This window comes from Grampus griseus (genome assembly GCF_964374135.1).
Source record: "Grampus griseus genome assembly, chromosome: 16".
Lineage (NCBI taxonomy): Eukaryota > Metazoa > Chordata > Mammalia > Artiodactyla > Delphinidae > Grampus > Grampus griseus.
Window position 1 is genome coordinate 36,193,374 of NC_139010.1, and position 26,733 is coordinate 36,220,106.

Here is a 26,733-nt window from a genome sequence, read left to right on the forward strand (position 1 = left end):
CAGAATCTTTTTCTGGCCACTACTTTTTAAAGTTTAGAGATGTTTAGTTTAAGCATTTTCTTGTTCGACTGTAGCTGGTGGATTTTTGGCTGAAAAATGAAACACACACGTATGTATAGTCTGTGTCTTTTTTAAAAATTAATTAATTTTATTTATTTATTTTTGGCTGCTTTGGGGTCTGCACGCGGCCTTTCACTAGTTGTGGCGAGCGGGGGCTACTCTTTGTTTCGGTGCGCGGGCTTCTCATTGTGGTGGCTTCTCTTGTTGAGGAACACGGGGCTCTAGGCACGGGGCTTCTGTAGTTGTGGCTCGCGGGCTCTAGAGCGCAGGCTCAGCAGTTGTGGTGCATGGGCTTCACCGCTCCGTGGCTCGTGGGAACTTCCCGGACCAAGGCTTGAACCCTTGTTCCCTGCGTTGGCAGGCAGATTCCCAACCACTGTGCCACCAGGGTAGCCCTAGTCTGTCTCTTTTTTTGTGTGTGTGCGATACGTGGGCCTCTCACTGTTGTGGCCTCTCCCGTTGCGGAGCACAGGCTCTGGACGCACAGGCTCAGCAGCCATGGCTCACGGGCCCAGCCGCTCCGTGGCATGTGGGATCTTCCCGGACCGGGGCACGAACCCATGTCCCCTGCATCGGCAGGTGGACTCTCAACCACTGCACCACCAGGGAAGCCCGTGTTACAACATTTTTATATAACCACAGTGAACATATAGTGACCATATTATATTTTTGTTAATGTTAGGGCATTTTAATATTTTTATCTCATTTTTGTAATCTCATCAGATGACATAATTTATTAAAGTTACTCACATAGAGGACACTTTATTTTTATGCTCTTTTGTGTTCATTGAACCTTTTTGTTGTTGTTTATTACCTTTAAAATAATTTGAGGGACTTCCCTGGTGGTGCAATGGATAAGACTTCACGCTCCCTATGCAGGGGTCCTGGGTTCGATCCCTGGTCAGGGAACTAGATCCCGCATGCATGCTGCAGCTAAGAGTTCGCATGCCACAACTAAGGAGCCTGCCTGCTGCAACTTAAGACCTGGTGCAACCAAATAAATAAATATTAAAGAAAAAAAATTTGAGAGGTTGAGATTAATGGACTAATCAATGTTATTAACTCATTATACTTCTCACCCTGACACTAACTGTAATGTATGTTTATATTACTGGATAGAAATTCTTTTGAGATATTTGCTTAACATGACAGCTGACATTTCAACCCTTGATGCCAGAAGAATTTTTTTGGTGCTGTTGGATTCTTTATCTACATCCTTCTCGTAACTTTAATAATGAAAGTTTTAAATTGCATTCTAGTTTTTATAAGATCAAGTGCACTTAAAAAAAAAATCCAGGGCTTCCCTGGTGGCGCAGTGGTTGAGAGTTCGCCTGCCGATGCAGGAGACACGGGTTCGTGCCGCGGTCCGGGAAGATCCCACATGCCGCGGAGCGGCTAGGCCCGTGAGCCATGGCCGCTGAGCCTGCGCGTCTGGAGCCTGTGCTCCACAACGGGAGAGGCCACAACAGTGAGAGGCCCGCGAACCCCCCCCAAAAAAAAAACAAAGTCACGTTTTTATTTTTGAAGGAAATAATATTACCCAAAATGGAAAAAATAATTTGGATTGGAAATTGGAAGATGTGCTGTAGAAGTGTTATTTTTTAATACAAATTTGATAGTCTAATTTTATTATTTCTGGATTTTGCTATCATCATCCATAGCCTAAGTTAATAAAAGGGTTTACAAAAATGTTTATTTTCTTCTAACATGAAGTTATTAATTAGTGTAATCAGTATTTATTAAGAGTTCTGTAGGAATTATGAGTAACTTGGTTTTTGCTGCATTTATTTAAGAATATGCATTCATATTATGTAATAATCCATGTAATTATCCTTATTTAGAAATGTTTAATCTGCTTTTTTGTCTCCTCAGATTTTGTCAAATTTTAAGAACAAATGCACCATATAGCTCATGGAAGAAAAAACACAAATCAAGACTTTTTTGGGTTCCAAGTTGCCAAAGTATGGAACAAAACCTGTAAGAAGTACACTGCAGCCAATGCCAAATGGAAAACCTGTTAATTTATTGGGAACTTCCAAGAGTAGCAATGCCAAAAGTTACATCAAAAATAATGGCTCTGATTGTTCATTGTCCCATTCATTTAACTGGAGAACGGCAAATAAATACCAGTTTAGTGCACAAAGTCCTGAAGAGCCTAACGGTACTCAGAGTTCACATGATAAAGAAATTGATCCTGAAAAACATGCACCTGCTCAAGGAATGTTTGATAAAAATGGGATGAAGGGAGGTTTGAAAAGTATTTCTTTACTCACATCAAAGTTAGCAAAGACATCTACTATGTTTGTGTCATCTGCAGAAGAGTTAAACCAAAAGTCTTTGTCTGGACCGTCTAATTTGGGTAAATTCACCAAAGGCACATTATTAGGAAGGACTTCATATGCTTCAGTCAGTGCTCCAAAGTCGCAGTTGAATGGATTTTATGGAAACCGATCAGCTGGTAGCATCCAAAGGCCTAGAGCAAACTCCTGTGCCACCAGAAGCAGTTCTGGAGAAAGCTTAGCACAATCCCTAGATAATATTAAATCTCTTGCTTGTGAAAAAATGGTTAGGTCACAGAGTTTTTCACATTCCATTCAGAATTCATTCCTTCCACCTTCATCTATAACCAGATCACATTCCTTCAATAGAGCTGCAGATCTTACAAAGCCTTATCAGAATCAACAGCTACCCATTAGAGTGCCTCTGAGGTCAAGTATGCTAGCAAGAAATTCTCGGCAGTCGGAAGTACTCAATGGGAATGAACATTTAAGGTATGGATTTAATAGGCCTTATGCTGCTGGTGGAAAGAAGTTGGCTTTACCAAATGGCCCGGGTGTAACTTCCACTTTGGGTTATAGGATGGTTCATCCCTCTCTACTGAAATCTGGCCGATCTCCATTTTCTGGGACTATCACAGTTGATGGTAATAAAAATTCACCGGCTGACACATGTATAGAGGAAGATGCTGCACTTGTGGCTAAGGACAGAGCTAAGGATAAGGACCAAGAACTAATTGAAAATGATAGTTATATAACAGAAAATGACCAGCCCATGAAACATGATACTAAAATTAGATACCTGGGTGATGATGTGGATGACATTTCATTGTCTTCTCTGTCATCTTCTGATAAGAATGATTTAAGTGAAGACTTCAGTGATGATTTTATAGATATAGAAGATTCCAACAGAACTAGAGTAACTCCAGAGGAAATTTCTCTCCAAGAAGAAAAGTGTGAAAATGAACCACCAAAGGATATATTTGATTCCCCCAAGGAAAATGAAAAATCCTTCAGTAAAACTGATGAGTGGATAGATATAAGTGTCTCTGGTAAATATTAATGTCCTTAATTTTTTTTGCTTTCTCCTAGATAATAGAACTGAATTTCCACTTAGGATTATCTTCTGATTAATACCAGGATACTAACAATTTCATGGAAGGATGGATCTAGACAAAATTGGAATGGGGCAACATTTACCTTCCTTGTGACTTTTGTCCCTTGTTCTATTTTTCATGCTAAAACAACATCCATAAAAATATTCATTCCCTTATGGTATTTTACCTTTGCTCTTCTTTGTCACACGCAGGCTTATTCCTGCTTGCTTCAAAATTATTTTTTTTCCCTGCTTCCTCCAATCAGTGGCAGCCTGTTTTAAACCATCTCTTCCTTTAGGGTAGTAGATCACTACTATTTGTTAAGAGTAAAGCTGTACCAAAGGGTAAATGGACTAATATAGGTTATGTCCAATCTAATGAATTTTTTTATCCTAGGCAATTTTCATTTTTTTAAAGGAAGAGTTAGATTTCTTGCTTAGTAGACTTAATAGTTAAACTTTCAGAGGAGCTTAATTTTTTTAATTGAGAGTGAGATAGCACCTGTTAAACATTTCTTCTTATACTTGGTAATCCTGGTGCTAAATACTGGAGAAAATTTATCTCTGTGCCCATCTGGCCTGAAAAAGGAACAAACTGACGGTTTGGGTATAGGCATGTAATCTGGTTGAAGGACTAGGCCATCCCTGGAGATATGCATACACCCTTGACTGCCTGAGGGTCTTCTAGTTAGGAGTGACTGCTGGAGCAAGTTATTTCCTTATAAGGAGTCAACTGCAAGGTTAAATGATATACACAGAGTAAAGACTTTCCTGGGCAGTGCTTAAAAATAAATATCTTAGGAAATATTCAAAGAATATGAGGCTTTATGTACATTTCTAGAAATGTTGCAGAAGTGAAAGATGGCTCAATGAATTTTCTTTATTGGGAAATATTTCAGTAGTTTATTTTTAAGATTTTGCATCTTGATTTTTTTATTGTTTAGATTTAGAAGATTCTAGTTATGAATACTTTTTTGCCAACTTTTTTGCTATAATATATCAAATTATTAAATCTTACATTTTTTGAACCTGAGAAATAATTATATTTTTATGAATTAATAACTTATTTTTCCTCTCTTTTAAAAAATCAACTGAAGACAGGAGTGAATGTTCAAAACATGCTTCTGGAAACAACTTGATTTCACCAGATACAGATTACAGAGCTGGTTCTTCATTTGAACTCTCTCCATCTGATAGCTCTGATGGAACGTACATGTGGGATGAAGAGGGCTTGGAGCCCATTGGAAATGTCCACCCAGTTGGGAGCTATGAGTCCTCTGAGATGAACAGCATAGTATGTATGGATTTATATACCATTTTGGAACATTTTGTTTACTTTGCTATAGAGAGACTTGGGATATTGATTGGATTTTTTAAGTTTATGAACTAACTTTCCTAGTTTGAGAAATGGGAATTCATCTCTCTTAAAGGCCTACAAAACATCTGGTCTTAATACATAATAAAGCATATATTTGTATAATATAGCACGAGTTAAATATGTTCTCATACACATTCATAATATAGTTGACCCTTGAATAACATGGGTTCGAACTACGAGGGTCCACTTATATATGAATCTTTTTCAATAGTAAAAATACTACAGTACTACACAGTCTGTGGTTGGTTGAATTTGCGGATGCGGAAATGCGGGTATGGAGGAACAGTGTATATATAGAGGGCCGATTGTAAGTTAAATGTGGATTTTCAACAGTGCAGAGGGTCAGCACCTCTAACCTCATGTTTTTCAAAGGTCAGCTGTATGTAAATAAATACACACATATTCATATGGACACCCTGTACTGTTCAGGTTAAGCTAGGTTAGTGGTTCTCAGTAGGGGAAGGCAATGTCTGGAGACATTTTTGGTTGTCACATTGAGGGATGCTGCTGGCAACTAATGGGTACACACCGGGATACTGCTTAACATCCTGTAATGCACAGGATAGCACCCACAACAAAGATTTATCCAGCCCAAGATGTAAATAGTGCTGCTGATGAGAAATCCTGGGCTAGGCTGTGCTGAGGTAACATTCTCAGTGCCAACTCTCAGTGACTTAACACAATAAAAGTTTATTTTTTACCCTTAAAACGTCTATTGTAGGTCTGGACAACTCTAGGGCAACTGTCTTCAGTGTTCCAAGCTGCTTTGATCTTGGGGCTCTTTTGAGACCCTTTGTCACTCTGGTAACGAGGTTCTCACACGCAGTTACTGGCAGAGGGTCTCACACATGCAGTTACTGCTGTGGCCTGCAGGTGGCATATGGCACTTTTACTCACAACATACTGACTGGAACTAATCTTATGTACTGAGTGGGCAGGAAGTGTAATTTTCCTGTGTGCCTGGTAGGCGAGGGCACCAGATATGAATGAGCACTAGAGGACCTACCATATATTTATACATGCATATTTTAAGAAAAATTGCGAGTAATGTGGATTATATGCCATGTGAGTAAAGTATAGTTGGTGTGATTAAAGTTATTCCCTGTAGTTACTGAGTATATAAAATCAATTTTCCAGTAGTTGTATGGGAAAATTGGTAGTCTTTGTGGTATATTAAATTCCAGGTAGACTTCAGGTGATGTAATTTTCACAGGTTTATTCATATAAACCTGTGACTTGGAAAAAAATAAATGTTACCAGAGGCTTGTTAAATTGCACAGACATGGAGAGGACACGTACTTAATTTAGAGGCAGCATCTCTTATTTCGTTAGATAAAGGAAGTTCAGAAAAGATTACGGTTTAGGGCCTTATGTGCTCTCTTACTAGAACTTTTTAAGCGAATATGATTGAAGTTGAAATGACCATTGTGTCCAGTAGATGGCAGCAGTCAGCTGCCTAGTACCTGACATTTTTCAGACAGTTCACTGTTCTTGTAACATAAATGATGAAATAGCCTCTGGAAGACTTCAGTACACATCTGAATTGACCATTAGTCTCTAAGATCCATGAATTTCCTCCTTGATTATTTGGCTTGTGTATATGGGATGGGAGACTACAAAAGTGTTCATTCTGTGCTTTGGAACGGAATGGTGTCTGTGTGTCATTCTCTTCGGATCTAAGAAGATAGTCTGAGAAAGGATGGCGAATTGATGGTAAAAGTTGAAAAGAGTGTGTTAAGATCTACTGTGATAGTAGATTTACCATTTATGCTCTAAAATTCTATCAACTGTTTGCTTTTTTCTATTTTAAATTAATTTTGTTACATGTGTACCTGTTTAGAATTGTTTCCTTGGTGAATTGGACTTTCAGTCATTGTTTAGTGAACCTCTCTAAGCCTCATTATGCTTTTTGTCTTAAGGCCTCTTTTTTTTCAGAATTAGTATACTTTACCAGTTTTATTTATATATTTTCTATCCTTTCACTATCAGCTCTTTTGATATATAATAGGTTATTATTTTTTAAAAAATACTATCTGGGCTTCCCTGGTGGCGCAGTGGTTGAGAATCCGCCTGCCAATGCAGGGGAGACGGGTTCGTGCCCCAGTCCGGGAAGATCCCATGTGCCGCGGAGCGGCTGAGCCCGTGAGCCGTGGCCACTGAGCCTGCGCGTCCGGAGCCTGTACTCTGCAACGGGAGAGGCCACAGCAGTGAGAGGCCCGCGTACCGCAAAAAAATTTAAAATAAATAAATAAATAAATAAAACAGTCTGTCTTTTGTTTTTAACTGGTGAGTTTGGTCCTTTATGTTTGCATTTATTGATATACTTGGAATTAACTCTGTTATCTTATATTTTTATTTAAATTATCTCACTTTTTCTGTTTCTTCTTTCTCCTTTTTCTAAAATAGTATATCTAACTTACCCCAAAAGAACTTTAGCCTGTTCTCATTTTCCTTTGTCTCTCCATTGCCTCCTTTGTCTCACCAAAGACATTTCCTAATCTTCTCCACAAGCACCACTATGGTTGTTCTTTACAACAGTGCTCATTCCGTTCCAGGTTGAGGTTAGGAGCCTTCACTAGAATGTGAGTCAGCTGTGTCCACAACTAACAGTTTAGTTGAAATCCATTGTTTAGTTCAGCTGACTTTCTCTTTGAAGAAAGCAGTGTGTTGATGCAGTCTGGTGCAAGCTCCTTATCTTGTCATAGGTCCTCACAGTTTGTAGACGGACTACTTTGCATAGCACTTGTCTAGAATCTAGGCTTTTTTTTTTTTGCTTAAATATTGACAGTGGTTTGTTGAGGTATAATTTAAATACAATAAAATGTACAAGTCTTTTGCATATAGCATAGGGAATTTTGAAAATGTGTATACTTGTTTAACAATCATCCACATTTATGATATAGAATATTTCCAGCACACCAGAATATTTCTTGTGCTCTTCAGTCATTCTGTTACCCCACCCCAGGAGCAACCACTGTTCTGATTTCTATTGCTGTAGCTTAGTTTTGCCTATTCCTGAATTCAATATGAGTAGAATTATAGACATGTGTTATTTATATCTGGCTTCTTCCAGTAAATGTTATATGCATATTTGTTAGTTGTTTGCTCATTCTTCTTGTTACATAACAATCCATTGTGTGAATATATTATAAGTTATTTTATTCTGCTATTGATGGACATTTAGATTGTATCTGGTTTTGGGCTACTGCTTCTGCTGTGAAGATTTTGCAACATGTGTTTTGGTGAACATTTATGCATTTCTGTTCACAAAATGTGTAGGAGAGGAATTGCTGGATTATAGTGTATACTTATGTCTATAGCTTTAGATGCTTTCAGTTTTCCAAAGTGGTTGTATCCGTTTAAACTCTCACTAGCAGTAAATAAGCATTCCCGAAATTCCACTTTCTAGTTTATACTTTATGTTGTCTGTTTTTTTTTTGCATTTTTGCTATTCTGGTGGGGGTATAGTAGTATTGCATTGAGATTTTTGTCCTGTGGTTTGTGGTAACTACTTGTTTGCCATTAGTATATACTCTTCTGTGAAGTGCCTTCTGTTGGGCTTTATGTATTTTTTCTTAATTGTTTTGTAAAAATCCTTTATATATTTTGGATATAAATTTTATATATATACACACATATACACATATGTGTATACATTTTTATATATATGGATTGCTTTTAAAACCTTTTAATAGTGTCTTTTGATGAGTAGAATTTAACAATTTAACATTTTTCCTTTATTATTAGCACTTTTTGCACTGTGAGAATTTTTTGTCTACTCTAAAGTTATGAAGGTATATTCCAATGTTTTTTTTTTTTTTTTGCGGTATGGAGGCCTCTCCCGCTGTGGAGCACAGGCTCCAGACGCGCAGGCTCAGCGGCCATGGCTAACGGGACCAGCCGCTCCGTGGCATGTGGGATCTTCCTGGACCGGGGCATGAACCCGTGTCCCCTGCATCGGCAGGTGGACTCTCAACCACTGCGCCACCAGGGAAGCCCCCAATGTTTATTTTTAAAAGCTTTGTTTTTTAACCTTTCATAGTAAGGTCTACAAGCCATCTGGGAATTATTTATGTGCATGATATGAGGTAGAGGTCAAGATTAATTTTTTTTTCTTTTTTTTGGAAAAGTCATATTTTTCCTACTCTACTGCAGGGTTTTCTTTGTCCTAAGTTAGTAATTGTATCTATGTATTTCTTGCCTCTCTTTTAGTTCATTGGTTTCTTTGTTTATCCTTGTGTCAGCGCTACACTGCTTTAATTGTTGTAGCTTTAAAATAAGTATTGACATCTGGTAGTGTAAGTCTTCTAGTTTTGTTCTTTTCCAAGGTTTCCCTAGTTGGCTTTTTGTAATCTATTTAAATGTTAGAATGAGTTTGTCAGTTTCTACAAAGAACCTATAGGAATTTTGAATGGGATTGCATTGAATTTATAGACCAATTTGGGGAGAAATGACATATTTACTATAGTGAGTCTTCTACTTTATGGGTATGGTCTGCTCCTCCATTTATTTGGGACTTTAAGAAATATTTATTGCTAACATTTTGTACTTTTCTGTAAAATTTTATACATATTTGCATTATTTTTAGGTATTTGATTTGGTTGCTATAAATGGTACCACTTTAAAAATTTTATTTCCTGATTTTTATATTTTGACCTGTTTTTTCAGTGACCTTGGTAAATCCACTTATTAGTTTTGATAATTTGCCTGTGAATGTTTTTGGAATTTCTACATATACTATACAGTGATACCATTTGCAAAGGCTCAACATCCCTCCTAACCCCCCCTCCCACCCCACCCTTTATTGCACTGGTTAGAACCTCCAACATAATGTTGAATTGAAATGGTGATAGAATTTTAGGAAAATTTTAATAGCTCACCATTAATATTTGTGTGTGTGGATATTTGTGTGTGTGGGGGGGGTTGTAGATATTTTTCATCAGATTAAAGAAGTTCCCTTTTACTTTATTTGCTGAATTTTTGTTGTGAGTGAATGTTAATTTTGTTATCAAACACTTTCTCTACATTTATTGAAATGATTAAATTATTATTATTATTTCTGTTAGTGTGGTAGATTGCATTTCTTTTTTTTTTTTTTTTGGGCCGTGCTGTGCCGCTTGCAGGATCTTAGTTCCCCGACCAGGGACTGAACCCATGCCCCCTGCAGTGGAAGTGTGGAGTCTTAACCACTGTACTGCCAGGGAATTCCCTAGATTGTATTTATTGATTTGCAAATATTAAACCACCTTTCCATCCCTGAAATAGATTTACTTGGCACTTGAGTGTGATGTACTATCCTCTTATAATAATAAATGTTGTTTAACATTTATTATAAACTTGATTTCCTAATATTGAATATATATTTATGTTCTTTTTTTTGCATTTATGTTCATGAGCAGGATTGCTTTGTAATTTTCCTCTTTTTTTGCGGGGGAGGGGTATTCTTGTGGTGTTCTGGTATAAGGGTTATGTTGGCTTTATAAATGGGTTGAAAAGTGTTACTTTTTTTTTTTTTTCCTTTGAAGAGTTTATGTACAATTCATGTGGCTTCTTCCTTAAATGTTTAAAAGAATTCACCAGTGAAACCTTTTGGACCTGGAGTTTTCTTTGGGAAAAGAATTTTAAGAACAGATTTAATTTTTAAAATAGATGTTGGCCCGTTAAGGTTTATATATATATTTCTTCTTGTGTTGGTTTTGAGAACTTGTCTATTTCATCTAAGATGTCATTTGTTGGTGAAGGTTGTTCAGGATTATCTTATTTTTTTTTAAACATCCTTATGGTCTTGTAGTGATGTTCACTTTTTCTTTCCTGATTACTGATTCCTGCTAATTCATTCATTAGCACCCTAGTAGCAAATATAAAAATGAGTTTCTTCTAATGTGTCTTACTTTAAAACAATGAATTCTAAACCATGTTATATAGGCCATCTTTTTTTTTAACCTTTAATGCATTTATGTGTCTGTGGATAATACATGATATTGTTTTGTATGTCTGTTTTACAACTTATATAAGTGATACATGATGTTCTGTGATTTTTTTTTTTACTCAGTTTTATGTCTTTGCGGTACATGTGTATTTATATTATAGGTCTATTTCATTTATTTTTACTACTGTATAATATCATTTAAATATACCATTCTTTTGCTCTCCGTTCCTCTGCTAATGGACATTCAAGTTATTCCTCACAGATAATATCAAGATAGTGCAGCAGTGAACATTCTTACTCATGTTTCTTTGATCTTATACGTCAGAATTTCTCTAGGATATAAATCTAGGGATAGCATCACTGGATCAGAGGATCTGTGGATATTCAGCTTTACCAGATGCTGCCAAATATCTTCCTAAAATGGTTCTACTAATTTATACTTTGCAGCAGTGAATGAAAATTTCTCTTGCTCCTCATCTTAACCCACTTGCTATTATCTAACTTTAAAATTTTAGCCAGTCTGTTGAGTGTGAAATGATACTCATTTTAATTTGCATCTATATCACTATTAATTTTATAATTTTTTCATATATTTACTGGTTGGTTTCCTTTTCTGTGTATTACTTATTTACTGATTTTTCTACTGAGTTGTTTGTCTTTTTCTTATTGATAAGAAAAAGTTTCTTGTGTGGTCTGAATTTAATTCTTGTTAAATGTGTCACAAATATCTTCTCTCAGCCATTGGCTTCTGACTTTTTTTGTTGCCTTTACCATGTATAGTTTTAAATTTTCATGTAATTAAATTTAGTGATGTTTTTCTTTATGGTTTTTACTGTGTGTGTGTGTGTGTGTGTGTGTGTGTGTGTGTGTGTGTGTGTAATAAAGACAAGAGCCAGGGCTCTGAGACAGGTTAGATTAAAAATCCCGTCACTGTCATGTACTAGTTGTATATCTTTGGATTCTCTGTTCCTTTTTTTTTTTTTTTTAATAAAATGGAGATAATAACAGTATATATCTACAGGGCTGATATTAGGAAGTACATGCGTGAATGTTTTAACAGCTATGTGATAATGGTTGTTGAGTATTTTGAGTGTCATCTCGGACCACCCCCTGGAATTGCTGTGAACCTTAAGTAAGGTCATACATATAAAATACTTAATGCCAGGGAAATAGCAAGAGCTCAACAAATGTTAGCCATTTATTATTTTCCTGTTGTCTTCATTTTTTTACATTTAAGACTTTAATCCATCTGAAGTTGGTATGAGGCATAATAATTTACCCTCAGTAATATTCTTTCATAATATACTTGCTGTGCAAAAAAGACTTAACACAGCAGGCCTGAGATTGCCTATTCCTTAGCTGGCCCTTTGCTGGTAAACAGTTCCCTTACTGTGATACAAAACTTTCCCTAAGTGATAAAGAGTGGTTCACTGTGCCTCAACTGTGCATGTGGTTTATGCTGTGTACCTGCTTTCCTTCTGGGGTTCTGGAGTTTTGGTATGTCCTAGGCAGAGGGTGCCCATGTCACCAGCCCTCAATAAAAACAACCGAATTTCTTAGGAACATCTGTAATAGACAACACTTTTCATGTATTGTTACAACTTGTTGCTTGAGGAATTAAACACACGCTGTGATTCCACTGGGAGAGGACTCTTGGAAGCTTATACATTGTTTCTTCAACTTCGTCCCATGTGCCTTTTCCTTTTTTTTTTTTTTTTTTTTTTGCGGTACGTGGGCCTCTCACTGTTGTGGCCTCTCCTGTTGTGGAGCACAGGCTCTGGACGCGCAGGCTCAGCAGCCATAGCTCACGGTCCCAGCCGCTCCGTGGCACGTGGGATCTTCCCGGACCCTTCCACGGGCATGAACCCGTGTTCCCAGCATCAGCAGGCAGACTCTCAACCACTGCGCCACCAGGGAAGCCCCAACCTTTTCCTTTTTTTATTTTGTTTCGTGTCCTTGTGCTGGAACAAATCTTAGCTGTGAATATCTATGACTGCTGAGTCCTGTGAGTCCTTCTTGTGAACCATCTAACCTGGGGGTGGTCTTGAGGACTCTGACATAGGTACTGATTTGAAGTTATCTTTGTTTGCTGCAGTAAGTATATTTTTAATTTATCATCTTTTGTATTTTTATAATAATCCTTTGAAGTAGCTATCGACCAGTTACTAACTCTTGCTTCAGATTTGGATGAGTTTAGATGCGTTGAATAAACTGATATTGATAGGTTGGGAACTAGCTTGCTGACTGTTGTACTCTCGGTCCGGTATTCTTGTTTTTCAGCCTTCTATCTACTCAGGATAACTGAGCATTTTAAAACTCAGGAAACTTTTAGTCGACATTTAACTTTTTTGAACATGAAATACAGCATTTTTTTTGTTAGTAAATATTGTCCGAATCATAGTGTATGTGAACAATTAGAGGCAAAAACATTTTCACTGTTGTACAGCGAATCGCAACCCTCTTTGCTGTGGTGCTGTGACCAATATAAGAGCTTTCATTGCAGAGGAATTGAATTACAATGTCACAATGACTGATTTCCTAACACTGATATATTTAGGGATTGATAATTTTAAATCATCACATGGAGTGCTTTTATTTTTGGAAGGATTTTTATGGAAGGCTAAAGAAGTGGTTGAACCAGATTTTCCCTGAAAGTGTCTAGCTTTATTTTTCTATTTTATCAGCCTTGACTTATGTTCACATAGTAGGCAGGTTTAACCTTATCATTTAAATAGAACCTTTTTTACTTTGAAATGTAGATTCAAATTCTTGCTTGAATGCTTTTGACACATCAGTAAGTAGTTATGCCTCATGATGCTAACACGTTTTATTACACATTTTTTTCCTGTGTTTTACTAAGGGAAGAGCTGGCTAGATTTGGGTTTCTACCTTCGTGGCTGATGTTGCTAGACTTTATTGAGACTTAAATGTATGCCGAATATGATAATATTCTTAGCAGTAATTTATGTGGGTATAGGACTCCCATAGGTTTTTTTGCACTGAATTTTGGAATTTCCTGTGGTCTAGAAATGTAGCAGAGGAATACTAGAATATCAAATTTGGTTTTTATTTTTCGTATTTAGTTTTATTGGCTTTAATTTCTGTTTCCTGTTTCTTTGGGGTATATTAACAGGAACCAGCAAGCTACAGCCTTGAGGCTGCCCACACTTTTTTTTTTTTTTTGTGGTACACGGGCCTCTTACTGTTGTGGCCTCTCCCGTTGCGGAGCACAGGCTCCGGACACGCAGGCTCAGGCTCAGCGGCCATGGCTCACGGGCCTAGCCGCTCCGTGGCATGTGAGATCCTCCCGGACAGGGGCATGAACCCGTGTCCCCAGCATCGGCAGGCGGACTCTCAACCACTGTGCCACCAGGGAAGCCCCACCCATTTTTGTAAGTAAATTTACGTATATGTAAAGTTTAATTTACATGTAGTCTGTGGCTGCTTTCATGCTACTGTGGCACTATTAAGCAGTTACAACAGAGACTATTGTACACAAACCTAAATATTTACTATCTGGGCTTTGAGAAGACGTTTGCTGACCCCTACATTAGAACACTGCAGATAATTTTAAAGATTCAGGAGTTAACTTTTTAAACCAATGAAAAGTCTATGGAATATTTTTAGGCATTTAATTTTCTCTTTGTTGTCATTGCTACGCCGTTCTTCCTCTGACCCCCAGTGGAAGGTATCCATCAATTCATTTAACATATTTGAGTGACCATCATGTGCAGAGCACTGAGGATACAGTGATCAAGACAGCTGTAGGATCTGTTTTCGTGCTTATATTCTATTAAGGCACATGTAGTTGAAATATTTAGCTAACTCATTATCTTCAATCGATATGTGGAGAAGGTGCTACAAAGGAGAATTACAAAGTGTGAAAGTGTATTATTGGAAAACCTGGTCTGGTGTGAGTGTAAGGTAAGGCTGTTTCAGGAAATGATGTTTAGGCTTAGTTGGCCCAGGGATACAGTAGGTAAAAAGGGTATATGTAATTGGAAGAATGTCAAGTGTTTTAGTAAACGGCATATGGAAATGCCTTGAAGTAGGAAGGGATCATGGAGTGTTTGGGGAAATATGAGAAGGCCAGTATGGCCTGAGCACTGACACAGAGGGGAGGAGTGGCAGGAGAGAGGAGGCTATTAGTATAGAGCTTTTATGGAGCACAAAGGGTTTGAATCTTTATCCTAAAAACTGAAGGGGAGTTGTTGGAGGATTTTAAGCTGGAAAGGAACATAATTTGATTCACATTTTAAAAACGCTCTGTATAAAGATTGAATTAGGGGGCTTCCCTGGTGGCGCAGTGGTTAAGAATCTGTCTGCCAATGCAGGGGACACGGGTTCAAGCCCTGGTCCGGGAAGGTCCCACATGCCGTGGAGCACCTGGGCCCGTGCACCACAGCTGCTGGGCCTATGCTCTGGAGTCCGCAGGTCACAACTGCTGAGGCCTGTGCGCCTGGAGCCCGTGCCCCACAACAGGAGAGACCACTGCAATGGGAGGCCCGTGCACCGCAACAAGAGTAGCCACAACTAGAGAGAGCCTGCGTACAGCCAAAAATGTAAATAAATAAATTAAAAAAAAAAAAAAGATAGAAGAGAGAGAGAAAGTATGCTGGAAGCTGTCATTCAAGTGAGGGGTGGTAGTGGCTTGGGCTAAAGTGACGGCAGAGTGAAGATGTAGTGGGGTCAGCAATTTTGAAAACGGGTTTAGAGGGTACAGCTGATGAAATTCAGTTACTCATTGATGGTAGGGGAGAAAAGTGTCACCTCCTCCCGTTTAGAAGTTATGATTAGTACTGTTGCTCTCATTCATTTTGCCAGAATCATCCTAAATTATCAGTTTGACTTCTTATTTTCCTGATGATTTTCCCATTCCTTATAATGTCAAATGTAAACTCCTTGACTGGCTCTCCATGGTCTGTGCTCACTTTATATAGGTCTGTCTAGTTGCTTTTAATCTCCAGTTCCTACTACATGTCTTGAATATAGTTGATATTTCTCTCTCTCATCATTCTTTTAGGTTTCTGGCACTAAATAAAGACTCAATACATACTTTTTGAAATGGGTGCCATGATGACATGCCATTTAATTCAAAATAAATGGAAACCCTTAAACTAAATATAATGCTTAATATTATTCAGTATTTTTCCATACACATTGTGACATAATCTATTTACAAAGTAAGTTTCTAAGGTACCACGTGTCATAATGGCAAGTTGCAAGTAACTAAAAATGTGACATTAGCATAGGTGTAATAGTGGAGGGACAGCTTACAGAAGTTGAGACCGTCCTGATATAGGTAAATGAAAATCTCAAACTGACATTAATATTTACAGTATGCTCTGATACAGAATACAGAACTTGAATGCATAGAAGGGATGTAATCCAACTCATTTAACTATTTTACAGATAAGGGGACGGAATGAGGTGGGAAAACTAAATTTTTCTTAATTTCCTTTTTTTTAGCTAGACTAGTGAATTTCCCATGTCTATTTAATTACTAGCATAGCTTCTTTTTTGGCCTGTTAATGTAACTTTTAGGTTTAAAAACAAAGTTTAAATTTATCACACATGGTTGTTGTGACCCTTTAAACATAATGTTTTTCTTCACTCTATATTGTTTCTTGTAGATTAAATCTGTTTAATATGAAGTTCAATTCAGTAATTATTTATTGAGCTTCTGCTATGTCTCAGGCACACTGTTAAGTGCTGAAATTACTGAATATGTGTAAGGCTGTCTTTGTCCTTTATGAATTCAAAATAGTATAATTTTTAAATGATATCATGCATGCTGTGTTAGCATGTGCATGATATACTAAGAGGAAGTGACATCTGAGTTGAGTTTTGAAAAATGGATACAAAGTTGACCAACTGGTCAAGGAAAAGGGAGGGTGAGCATTTTAGGCATAAAGAATAGCATGTACAGTGACCTGGAGGGATCACAAAATCGTGATGTGTGAGAGGAATATCTGCACACTAATAGTATAAAGTGTGAAGTAGAGAGAAATTAGAGATGAAGCTGTGGAATTAATAAAGTGGAAAGGAAGAAAAATCTTGTATCTCAAATCAGAAAGACAAGTGATGTTTACAAATCAGATTTTAGAATAAGACAGATATAATTTAAATATTATATCAATATCTCTATTTCAGATCTTTATACACACTTCCTGTCTATGTACTGGGACCATGACTATTTTTTTCTGAGCATTTTTTCTTTTTTCATAAAAATGGAATTATTGGACTGTCTAAACTCCTTCTGGGTCAAAGCCTGTGTTTCAGAGAAAAAGTTAGTGAATTTAAAAGTAGTTTGTCTTATGGTTACCAAGGGAGAAAAGGCAGGGGAGGGGTAAATTGGGAGATTGGGATTGACATATGTACACTACTATATGTAAAATAACTAATAAAAACCTACTGTACAGCACAGGGAACTCTACTCAGTACTCTGTAATAACCTATATGGGAAACGAATCTAAAAAAGAGTGGATATATGTGTATGTATAACTGGTTCACTTTGCTGTTCAGCAGAAACTAACACAACATTATAAATCAACTATACTCGGATAAAAATGAATTAAAAAAATAAAAGTAGTTTGTTAAAGAAAAAAAAAAAGAGTAATTAGTTCACTACCAGGTCCCTTTTACCTAGCATAGGACCTGGCATAGAGTAGATGCATAGTTAGTAATATTTATGAAGAAAATACTGAATTCTGTGAGTTGAATCAGATAGATGTTATAAACTAGTTATGGTTAGTGAGGACACTGAGGCTGAGGAGTTAAATGCCTTTTATGAATTTTAGGAGTTGTTGAAGTTGCTGTTCTAACCTAAATGATTAGTCACTTAAGAACTGTTAATTTGTACCCCCATAGGAAACACCTTTATCAATTAAAGTAAGGTGTTTATATAGAATTCCTTTACCTTTAGTCTTGCAGACTCCATTCATTTCCACAGTTACTTTGGACAGTGCTTTATTCCCTTCACCTCCTTCAGTGAGGTTGTTTCATAAACTTAAAAAAAAATATGCATGCATTAAGATTTACTCTTTGTGCTATAAAGATCATTGAATTTTGACAAATGCTTAATGTCTTGTATAAAGAATAGTTTCACCATCCAAAAAATGTCCCCTATATTTTATGTGTTTATCCCTCCCTGCAGTGAACCCCTTGCAAACACTAATGTATAGACCATCTCTATAATTTTGTCTTTTTAAGAATGTCATATAATTGAAATCATACAGCACATAGCTTTTTCATATTGGTTTCTTTCATTTAGCAATATGAATTTAAGATACTTCCGGGTCTTTCTGTGGCTTGCTACCTCATTTCTTTTTATTGATGAATAATATTGCATTGTACCGCAGTTCGTTTATCCATTCAGCTATCAAAGGACATGTTGGTTGCTTCATTTTTGGCCATTATGAATAAAGCTGCTATAAATATTCACATGCAGGTATTTATGTGGACAGGTGTTTTCAATTCATTTGGGAAAATACCAAAGAGTGCAAATGCTCAATCACGTGGTGAGACTGTTTAGCCTTATAAGAAACTGCCAAACTGTTTTGCAAAGTAGCTGTACCATCTTGCATTTCCACTGGCAGTGAGTGAGAGTTCTAGGTCCTCTGTGTCCTCACCAGCAATTGGTATTGTCAGTGCTTTGTGTTTTAGGCATTCTAATAGGTGTATAGTGGTATCCTGTTATTGTTTTAAATTTGCAATTCCCTAATGACAAATGATGTTGAGCATCTTTTCATATGCTTGTCATCTGTATATCTTTAAGTGTCAGTTTGGATCTTTTGCCCATTTTAAAATTCATTTCTTACTGTTGAGTTTTAAGAGTTCTTTGTATATTTTGGATATGTCTTTTATCAGATATGTGTTTTGCATGTGTTTCCCAGCCTGTGCCTTGTCTTTTCATTCTCTTAAAAGTGTCCTTCACATATATACACTATCAAATGTAAAATAGATAGCTGGTGGGAAGCAGCCACATAGCATAGGGAGAGCAGCTTGGTGCTTTGTGTCCACCTAGAGGGGTGGGATAGGGAGGGTGGGAGGGAGACGAAAGAGGGAGGAGATATGGGGATATATGTGTATGTATAGCTGATTCACTTTGTTATAAAGCAGAAACTAACACACCATTGTAAAGCAATTATACTCCAATAAACATGTTAAAAAAAATAGTATCCTTTACAGACCAAACATTTTAATAAATTCCAACTTAATTTTTTCTTTCACAGATCAAGGTCATGTAGTTTTTCTACTTTGTTTTTCTACTTCAAGAAGTTTTATAGTATTGTATTTTACATTTTGGTCTGTGATCCATATTGAGTTAATTTTTGTGTAACACCTATGTTTGAGTTAATTTTTTTGCATAAACTTTTGTCTAAGAATTCCAGCACTATTTGTTGAGAAGACTATCCTTTCTGCATTAAATTGCTGTTGCTCTTTTGTCAGAATGAGTTGAGTGTATTTGTGTGGGTCTACTTTTGAGCTCTCTGTTCTTTTTTGTTGATCTACATGTCCTTTTGCCAGTCACATTCTGTCTTGATTACTGTCTTGTTATGTCTTATAGTAAGTCTTGTGTTGTATAATGAAGAATTCAGCTGGCTTTTGTTCCTAGTTTCTGCGTGGGAGCCTCTACATCTTTGGAATTTCCCAAGTGATAGAAGTGTTTTTGTTCACTGTGGGCCCTAATAATTTATGCTAACAGGGCGGCTCAAGGTCAGGGTAGGCCATGCAAGAAAAACCAAACATGTGATTACAGGGTTGGGGTGTTGAGCCCTCTGCTATTAGTCTGATCTCTGGGGAGCAGGGGGAGTGGGCTGGACATTGAGTTCAGTCATGTGGCCAATGATTCAACCATGCATGCTTTTGTAATGAAACTACAATAAAAACTCTGGACACTGAATCTCAGGTGAACATCCCTAATTAACCATACTCTCTGCATACGTTGCTGATCCGTGTGCCAAGGAGGTGACCTGTTCTGACTCCATGGGGAGAGAACACAGAAGCTTTGCGTTTGTGACCATCCTAAGCTTTGCCCTGTGTGTCTCTTCTTTTGGTTTGTCCTGATTTATACCATTTTGCCTATAATACAATTTATCATGAAGTATATTGCTTTCCTGAGTTCTGTGAGTTGTTCTAGTGAATAACCTGAGGGAGTCATGGGAACCTCTGCATTTGTAGGCAGTTAGTAGGACATACAGGGCCTGGGAACCCCTGAGCTTTTTTGGCCAGTGATGTCTGAATTAATGTCAGTCTTGTGGAAGACTGTGCCCTTAACCTGTGAAGTTTGTCCTAACTCTGGATCATTAGTGTCAAAAGTCCTTGTAGTTGGTGTCAGAAAAAGTGGAATATGCTAGATAACCCTGCCTCACTGTAGCTTGTGGGAAGAGAAAGGATGAAAGGACTGGGGATGAAGAAATTTTGATTCTTGGATGGCTATCTAGTTACTCATGATATGAAACTGCAGCTGTGCTATGATCCATTACTAAAGGCAAAAGTTGTGGAATAGAATTTAGAAACGGTGGGAGACACAATCCCCAATGAGGTGGCTCACTGGTTACAGAAGGAAATGCAGAATAATAAGCAAACTAAATATATAATGTGTTGGCTATTGTTACTTATAATAGCTAAAGTGAAAGTAATATAGAGTGCTGGGGCTGATCCTGATGCTGGGCCAAGCTTAGATTTCAGTCAGTCTGATCTACCACCAATAACTTTAAAGCCACCCCTAATGAGAGAGATTATTCTAGGACAAAAGGCAGTACTGTTATGAACTCTGGTTACCAGGAAGGTGGTCCAGTTAGGGAGAAGGAAAACCCAAGAAACTACTGAAACCAAGGGTTATAGTGCCAAGGAGTAGTCTTATTTTGTGGATCTGTGTCAACTTCCTGAAGAACTTTTAGTAAAATGGATTGCGAGAGTGACTAATTTAGGGGTAGTATCTTTGGTTTTGAATGCTACAGAGTGGAAGAGAATGTTGGGTTGACATAGGACCCACAGCTCACTGTAGAACAATCACAGATGGCTGTCCATAGTAGGTTACCTGAGGGAGTGGGTAGCCTGGTGGACTGGATAAAACTTGCTGTAAAGTCTGTTTATCTGAGAAGAGAGACTGTATTTCTTCTATAAATGCCAAGTGGAACACCACAGATGAGTCTGTGCACTTCATAGCAAGCCATGCTGGATTGACTTGATGCTTTTCATATGAAGGTTATTTATCTACTGAATATGCCCTATAACCAGGTCATGGTAACTCTTGTGATTAAGAGGGCCCCTTTTACATGGGCACCTCATGAAACAATACTGTTGTAAAACCAAGCAGCTGAGAAACGTTATTAGATTTGTTGTCTCAGTTTCCCTTATCGATGTTAAAGATGAAAAAAAAAGTCATTAAAAAGAAAAGGGAGGAAAACAGAAGGGGAGAGCTAAGGGATTCGTCCCATCAGGGGTCGATGTTTATGAGAAATATAGTGAATATATTGGACATTGATGAGGTTAAGACAAAGGTGTTAATGCAGCAGTGTTGAAGATTGAGTGTACCAATGGGAGCTAATGCTGGTTCTACAACTTTAAAGGGGCCTGAACAATACCACTGTATTTATCCCAGTTTGGAGGAATTTTAAAAGCTTAAAGGCAAAGGTAAAATTGAGAAACCTGACTTGGAATCACCTGGGACAGTGTTCTGGTAGATTAGTGAAAGTGAAGATTGACAGAAGGGATAGGGTCCCTTGGCTCTTAATTCTTCCCCTCTGGGGACCTAAGGCCTTATGTATGTGAGTGGGTAAAATGGTCACCAGGTGTAGAAGAGACCTTTCTGGGACTCCTTGACACAGACCCCCATGTACTTTGGTATCAAAACATGTTGACGAACATGTCTTAACTGGGGCCACTTTAGACTGAGAGAAAATAGTAATGCATTGGTTGATGGGATTAAGATGAAAGTTCAAGTGAAAGTTTAAACAGGCTTTATGTGAAGTAGTTGGTCTTCTTAGCTGAATGTTTTACGGAAAAGGATATTATGCCCTATCTAGTATTGTGAAGCAAAACTGTTTGGTGAAATTTTAATAGAGGCTACTGTTAGGAATGCAAAGTTGATGGGATTATTGTCCTATGAAGGTCTGAGAATAATATTGTAATTTTCTGTAAGATGTTATGGAAAAACCCGAACAAACTTTTTGGCCAACCCAATAATTCCACCACCAACAATATAATTATTGAAAACAGCTTGAGGATTTTTTTTCTTTCTTTCTTTTTTTCTATTTGTAATAGTTTCTCTCTGAATGGTTATTCCATGAACTTGATACACAGGTTTGTGTATATTATTTTACTTTTGACTTTTAGGGATTCGTTTAAGCATTATTTGCAATAGTAGAATATTGGAAACAACACAAACACCCAAATAACATTCATATTACATAAGAATAGCATATTATAGAGGCTAAGGTAGGAGAAGGAGTATGAAAATACAGATATTTGTTTAAAAGTTTTAAATTAATTTTTTATTACTTCATTTTTTTTAGAAAAAGTAAGCAAATATGAATATATTTACCACCCCTCAGCTTCTAAACATATATATTATGCTTTTGCTATTACAACTAGTTCTTTAATAAATAGCCTTGTCTTTTTGCATTTTGGGGATAGATATATAGAATGGTGATATTGGATCAAAGGTTAAATGTACAAGTAATTTTCTTAGAAATTTGAGCAATATTTTTTAATTTTCAAAAGCTCTTTTTTATTCTTGAGTGAAATTTCATTCAACATAAAATTAACCATTTTAAAGCGAACATTTCAGTGGCATTTTGTATATTTGCAATACTGTGCAACCACTACCTCTGTCTAGTTCCAAAACATTTCATCACCCATAAGTAAAGATTGTACTCACTTAAGTAGTTACTCCCCATTCACCCCTCCTCAGCCTCTGGAAACCATCAATCTGCTCTCTGTCTGTATGAATTTACCTATTTTGGATATTTCATATGTGGATTTATACAACATGTGACCTTTTGTGCCCAGATCTTTTACTTAGCATAGTGTTTTTGTGGTTCTTCCACATTTTTGTAGCATGTATCAGGAGTCCATTCCTTTTTAAAGCTGAATAATAGTCCATCATATGTACATTCCATTCATCCATTAATGGACATAGGACATATGGGCAGTTTCTACCTTTTTGCTGTTGTGGATAGTGCTGCTATGAACATGCATGTACATGTGTTTGTTTGAGTACCTGCTTTAAATTTTTGAGGTGTATATACCTTGGAGTGAAATTGCTGGATTATGTAGTAATTCTGTGTTTAACTTTTTGAAGAGCTGCTGAACCGTTTTTGTTTTGTTTTTAATTGCAGCTGAATCATTTTACATTCCCAGTGTAAAATGTGTAAGTCTTATACAGCAATGTATAAGTCTTCCAGTTTTTCTACATACTTGATGACACTTATTTACTTCTTTTTTTTTTTTAATAGTCAACCTACTGGATATTAAGTGATATTCCATTGTGGTTTTGATTTACATTTCCCAAATGAATAATAATGTTGAGCATCTTTTCATGTGCTTGTTGGATATTTGTGTATCTTCTTCAGATAAAGTCTATGTAAGTCCTTTGCCCACTTAAAAATTGGATTTTTTGTGGTTTTATGTATCTTGGATACTAGAGTCTTATTAGATATGATTTGCAAATATTTTCTTTCATTCTGTAGGTTGTCTTTTCACTTTGTTGATAATGTCCTTTGATGCACAAAAGTTTTTAATTTTGATGAATCCAATTTAATTTTTTCTTTTATTACTTCTGCTTTTGATGTCATACCAAAGAATTTATTGCCAAATGCAAAGTCATGAAGATTCAGGGTCTTTTGTGTTTCCACAAAAGATTAGTAGAATTATTTCTTCTAGTTCTATGAAAAACGCCATTGGTATTTTGATAGAAGTTGCATTCAATGTGTAGATTGCCTTGGGTAGTATGATTTTTTTTAACAATATTCTTCCAGTCTGTGAGGACATATATCTTTCCATTCGTTTGTGTCATCTTCAATTTCTTTCATCATTGTCTTACGGTTTTCAGAGTAAAAGTCTTATTCCTATGTATTTTATTCTTTTTGATGCAGTTGTAAATGGGATTTTCTTAATTTCTCTTTCTGATAGTTTGTTGTTAGTGTATAGAAATGCAGCAGATTTCTGTATATTAATTTTATTTCCTGACACTTCAGTGAATTCACTTATTCTGTTTTTTGGTGGTGTCCTTAGAATTTTCTATATATAGTATCATGTCATCTCCAAACAGTGACAGTTTTAGTTCTTACTTTCCATTTATTATTTCTTTTTCTTGTCTGATTGCTGTGTCTAGGACTTCTAATACTATGTTGAATAAAAGTGGCAAGAGTGGGCATCTTTGTCTTGTTCCTGATCTTAGAAGAAATGCTATCAACTTTTCACTACTGAGTATGATATAAGCTTTAGGCTTATCCTATATGGCCTTTATTATATTCTTTCTATACCCACTTTCTGGAGAGTTTTTATCATAAATGGATGTTGAATTTCCTCAAAAGCTTTTGCTGTATCTATTGAGATGACCATATGGTTTTTATTCTTCAATTTGTTAATGTGTTGTATCACACTGATTGATTTGCAGATATTGAACCATCTTTGCATCCCTGGGATAAATCCCACTTGATCAAGATGTATGATCCCTGTAATGTATTGTTGAATTTGGTTTGCTAGTATTTTGTTGAGGATGTTTTCTTGTATTGCTATAAATTTCCTTCCTAGAACTGCTTTTGCTGCATTCCATAGATTTTGGAGCATTGTGTTTCCATTTTCATTTGTCTCCAGTTTTTTTTTTTTCTTTCTTTCTTCTTTGATTTCTTCTGTGATCCAGTGTTTGTTTAGTAGCATATTCTTTAGCTTCCATGTGTTTGTGTCTTTTTCAGTTTTTTTTCTTGTAGTTGATTTTTAGTTGTCATAGTGTTGTGGTGGGAAAAATGCTTGATGTGATTTCAGTTTTCTTAAATTTGAGACTAGTTTTGTGGCCTAGTATGTGATCTATCCTGGAGAATGTGTTATGTGCACTTGAAAAAAATGTGTATTTTGCTCTTTTGGATGGAATGTCCAGTAGATAGCTATTAAGTTTAATGAGTCTAACACGTTCTTTAAGGCCAGTGTTTCCTTATTGATTTTCTGTCTGGATGATCTGTCTGTTGATGCAAGTGGGGTTTTAAAGTCTTCTCCTATTATTGTGTTACTGTCAATTTCTCCTTTTGTGTTTGTTAATACTTGTTTTATGTATTTAGGAGTTTTTCTCTTAAATTGTTATACTTTCACCTCCAGAATTTTTACTTTTCATTCCTTTATGTTTTATATCTTCACTGATATTCTGTACTTGGTTAAATATACTTTGCCTGAGGTTTGAGCATATTTAAGATAGTTGATTTAAAGCCTTTGTCTATTAAGTTCAGTGCTTGGGCTTCCTCAGGGATCATTTCTGTTAATTTTTGTTTTTTTTTCTGTGACTGGATGATACTTTCTTTGCAGGTCCCTAAGGTTTTGTTGAAAACTAGTCATTTTAAATATTTTAATATAGCAACACTGGAAATCATATCCTTCATCTTTCTTAGGGTTTGTTTTTGTTACTTTTTTAGGCTATAGCTGTTTTTTTTAAAAAAATTTATTATTTATTTATTTATTTATTTTTAGTTGTGCTGGGTCTTAGTTGCAGCATGCAGGATCTTTGTTGTGGTATGCGGACTCTTAGTTGTGGCATGTGGGCTTCTTAGTTGCGGAATGTGAACTCTTAGTTGCAGCATGCATATGGGATTTAGTTCTCCAACCAGGGATTGAATGCAGGCCCCCTGCGTTGGGAGCATGGAGTCTTACCCACTGGACTACCAGGGAAGTGCCCCCTTTTTTATTTTTAGTGAATTTTCTAAACTATTTTTCCAAAGCCTCTCTTTTCATGTGTGGTCTATGAAGTGTGTGTTATTTTAGCTTGTGTTTATTTAGTGTTTTACGCAGAGATTTCCTTGAGTGCCAGATGGCAAATAAAAAGAAAGAAAAGAGGGCTTCCCTGGTGGCGCAGTGGTTGAGAGTCCGCCTGCCGATGCAGGTTCGTGCCCTGGTCAGGGAAGATCCCACATGCCGCGGAGCAGCTGGGCCTGTGAGCCGTGGCCGCTGAGCTTGCGCGTCCAGAACCTGTGCTCCGCAACGGGAGAGGTCACAACAGTGAGAGGCCTGCGTACAGCAAAAAAAAAAAAAGAAAGAAAGAAAGAAAGAAAAGCAAAAAAGAGGGAGAGAGGAAGAGGAAGGGAATAAGGGAAAGAAGAAGAGAAGGAGGCAGAGAAACAACAAAGAATTAAAAGGAAGGAGAATTAAAAGATCTTACAGTCAAAATTAAAAAAAAAAACCCATTCAGTGTCTCTGTCTGCATATTGGCTCTGTGTTGGGCCACTCCTTCAATCTTTAGCCTGACCATTTACAGTTCTACCTTAGCCTTCACTTGCTACTTTTTCTGGGCCTAGAGATCAGCCAGAGGTGAAAGCTTTGGGCTTTCTTAGGTCTTTACTGAGAATACATTCTGCCCTGGGCATTTTTGTGGCTTTCTAAATTTCCAACATACATGGCACTTTTGAATTACCTAATTTCCCAAAGAAATTCTCTCCCCAGCCTTTTTTCTCAGTCTTTTAGTATTCTATTATATCAACTATAATCTTTTGCCCCAGGGTGATTGTGGATTGTTTGACTTATAGTAGTTTTTGAGCAGTGCCCACAGCTTTTCTGCCTGAGTGAATTCCAAGTTGGGCAAAACAAAGAAAAGCACTTTGTGTTAGTTATTCATGTAACCCCAGACAGGTTAGAGCGGACAAACACAGTATTTCATGAATAAGTTTGCCACTGTGCCCTTTGGAACCAGGTAGCAGAGTCCCACACTGGGAACAAGGTCTACTTTAAAGTCTGCAGTCAAGCTGGGGAGGGGCATATGAGAAGGGCTGGTCTCAATGATAAT

At 36.9% G+C, this 26,733-nt stretch overlaps 1 protein-coding gene across 2 annotated transcripts in view; it reads left to right on the forward strand.

Moving 5' to 3' along the window:
- Positions 1 to 26,733, forward strand: part of CCSER2 (coiled-coil serine rich protein 2) — a 164,908-nt gene that overhangs the window by 32,994 nt on the left and 105,181 nt on the right. For both annotated transcript variants that reach the window (XM_082673855.1, XM_082673856.1), the window contains exons 2-3: positions 1,933 to 3,388; positions 4,530 to 4,726. In XM_082673855.1, the coding sequence (XP_082529981.1) occupies positions 1,972 to 3,388; positions 4,530 to 4,726 (1,614 nt within the window). In that variant the 5' untranslated portion in view covers positions 1,933 to 1,971. The remainder of the gene's footprint in view (positions 1 to 1,932; positions 3,389 to 4,529; positions 4,727 to 26,733) is intronic.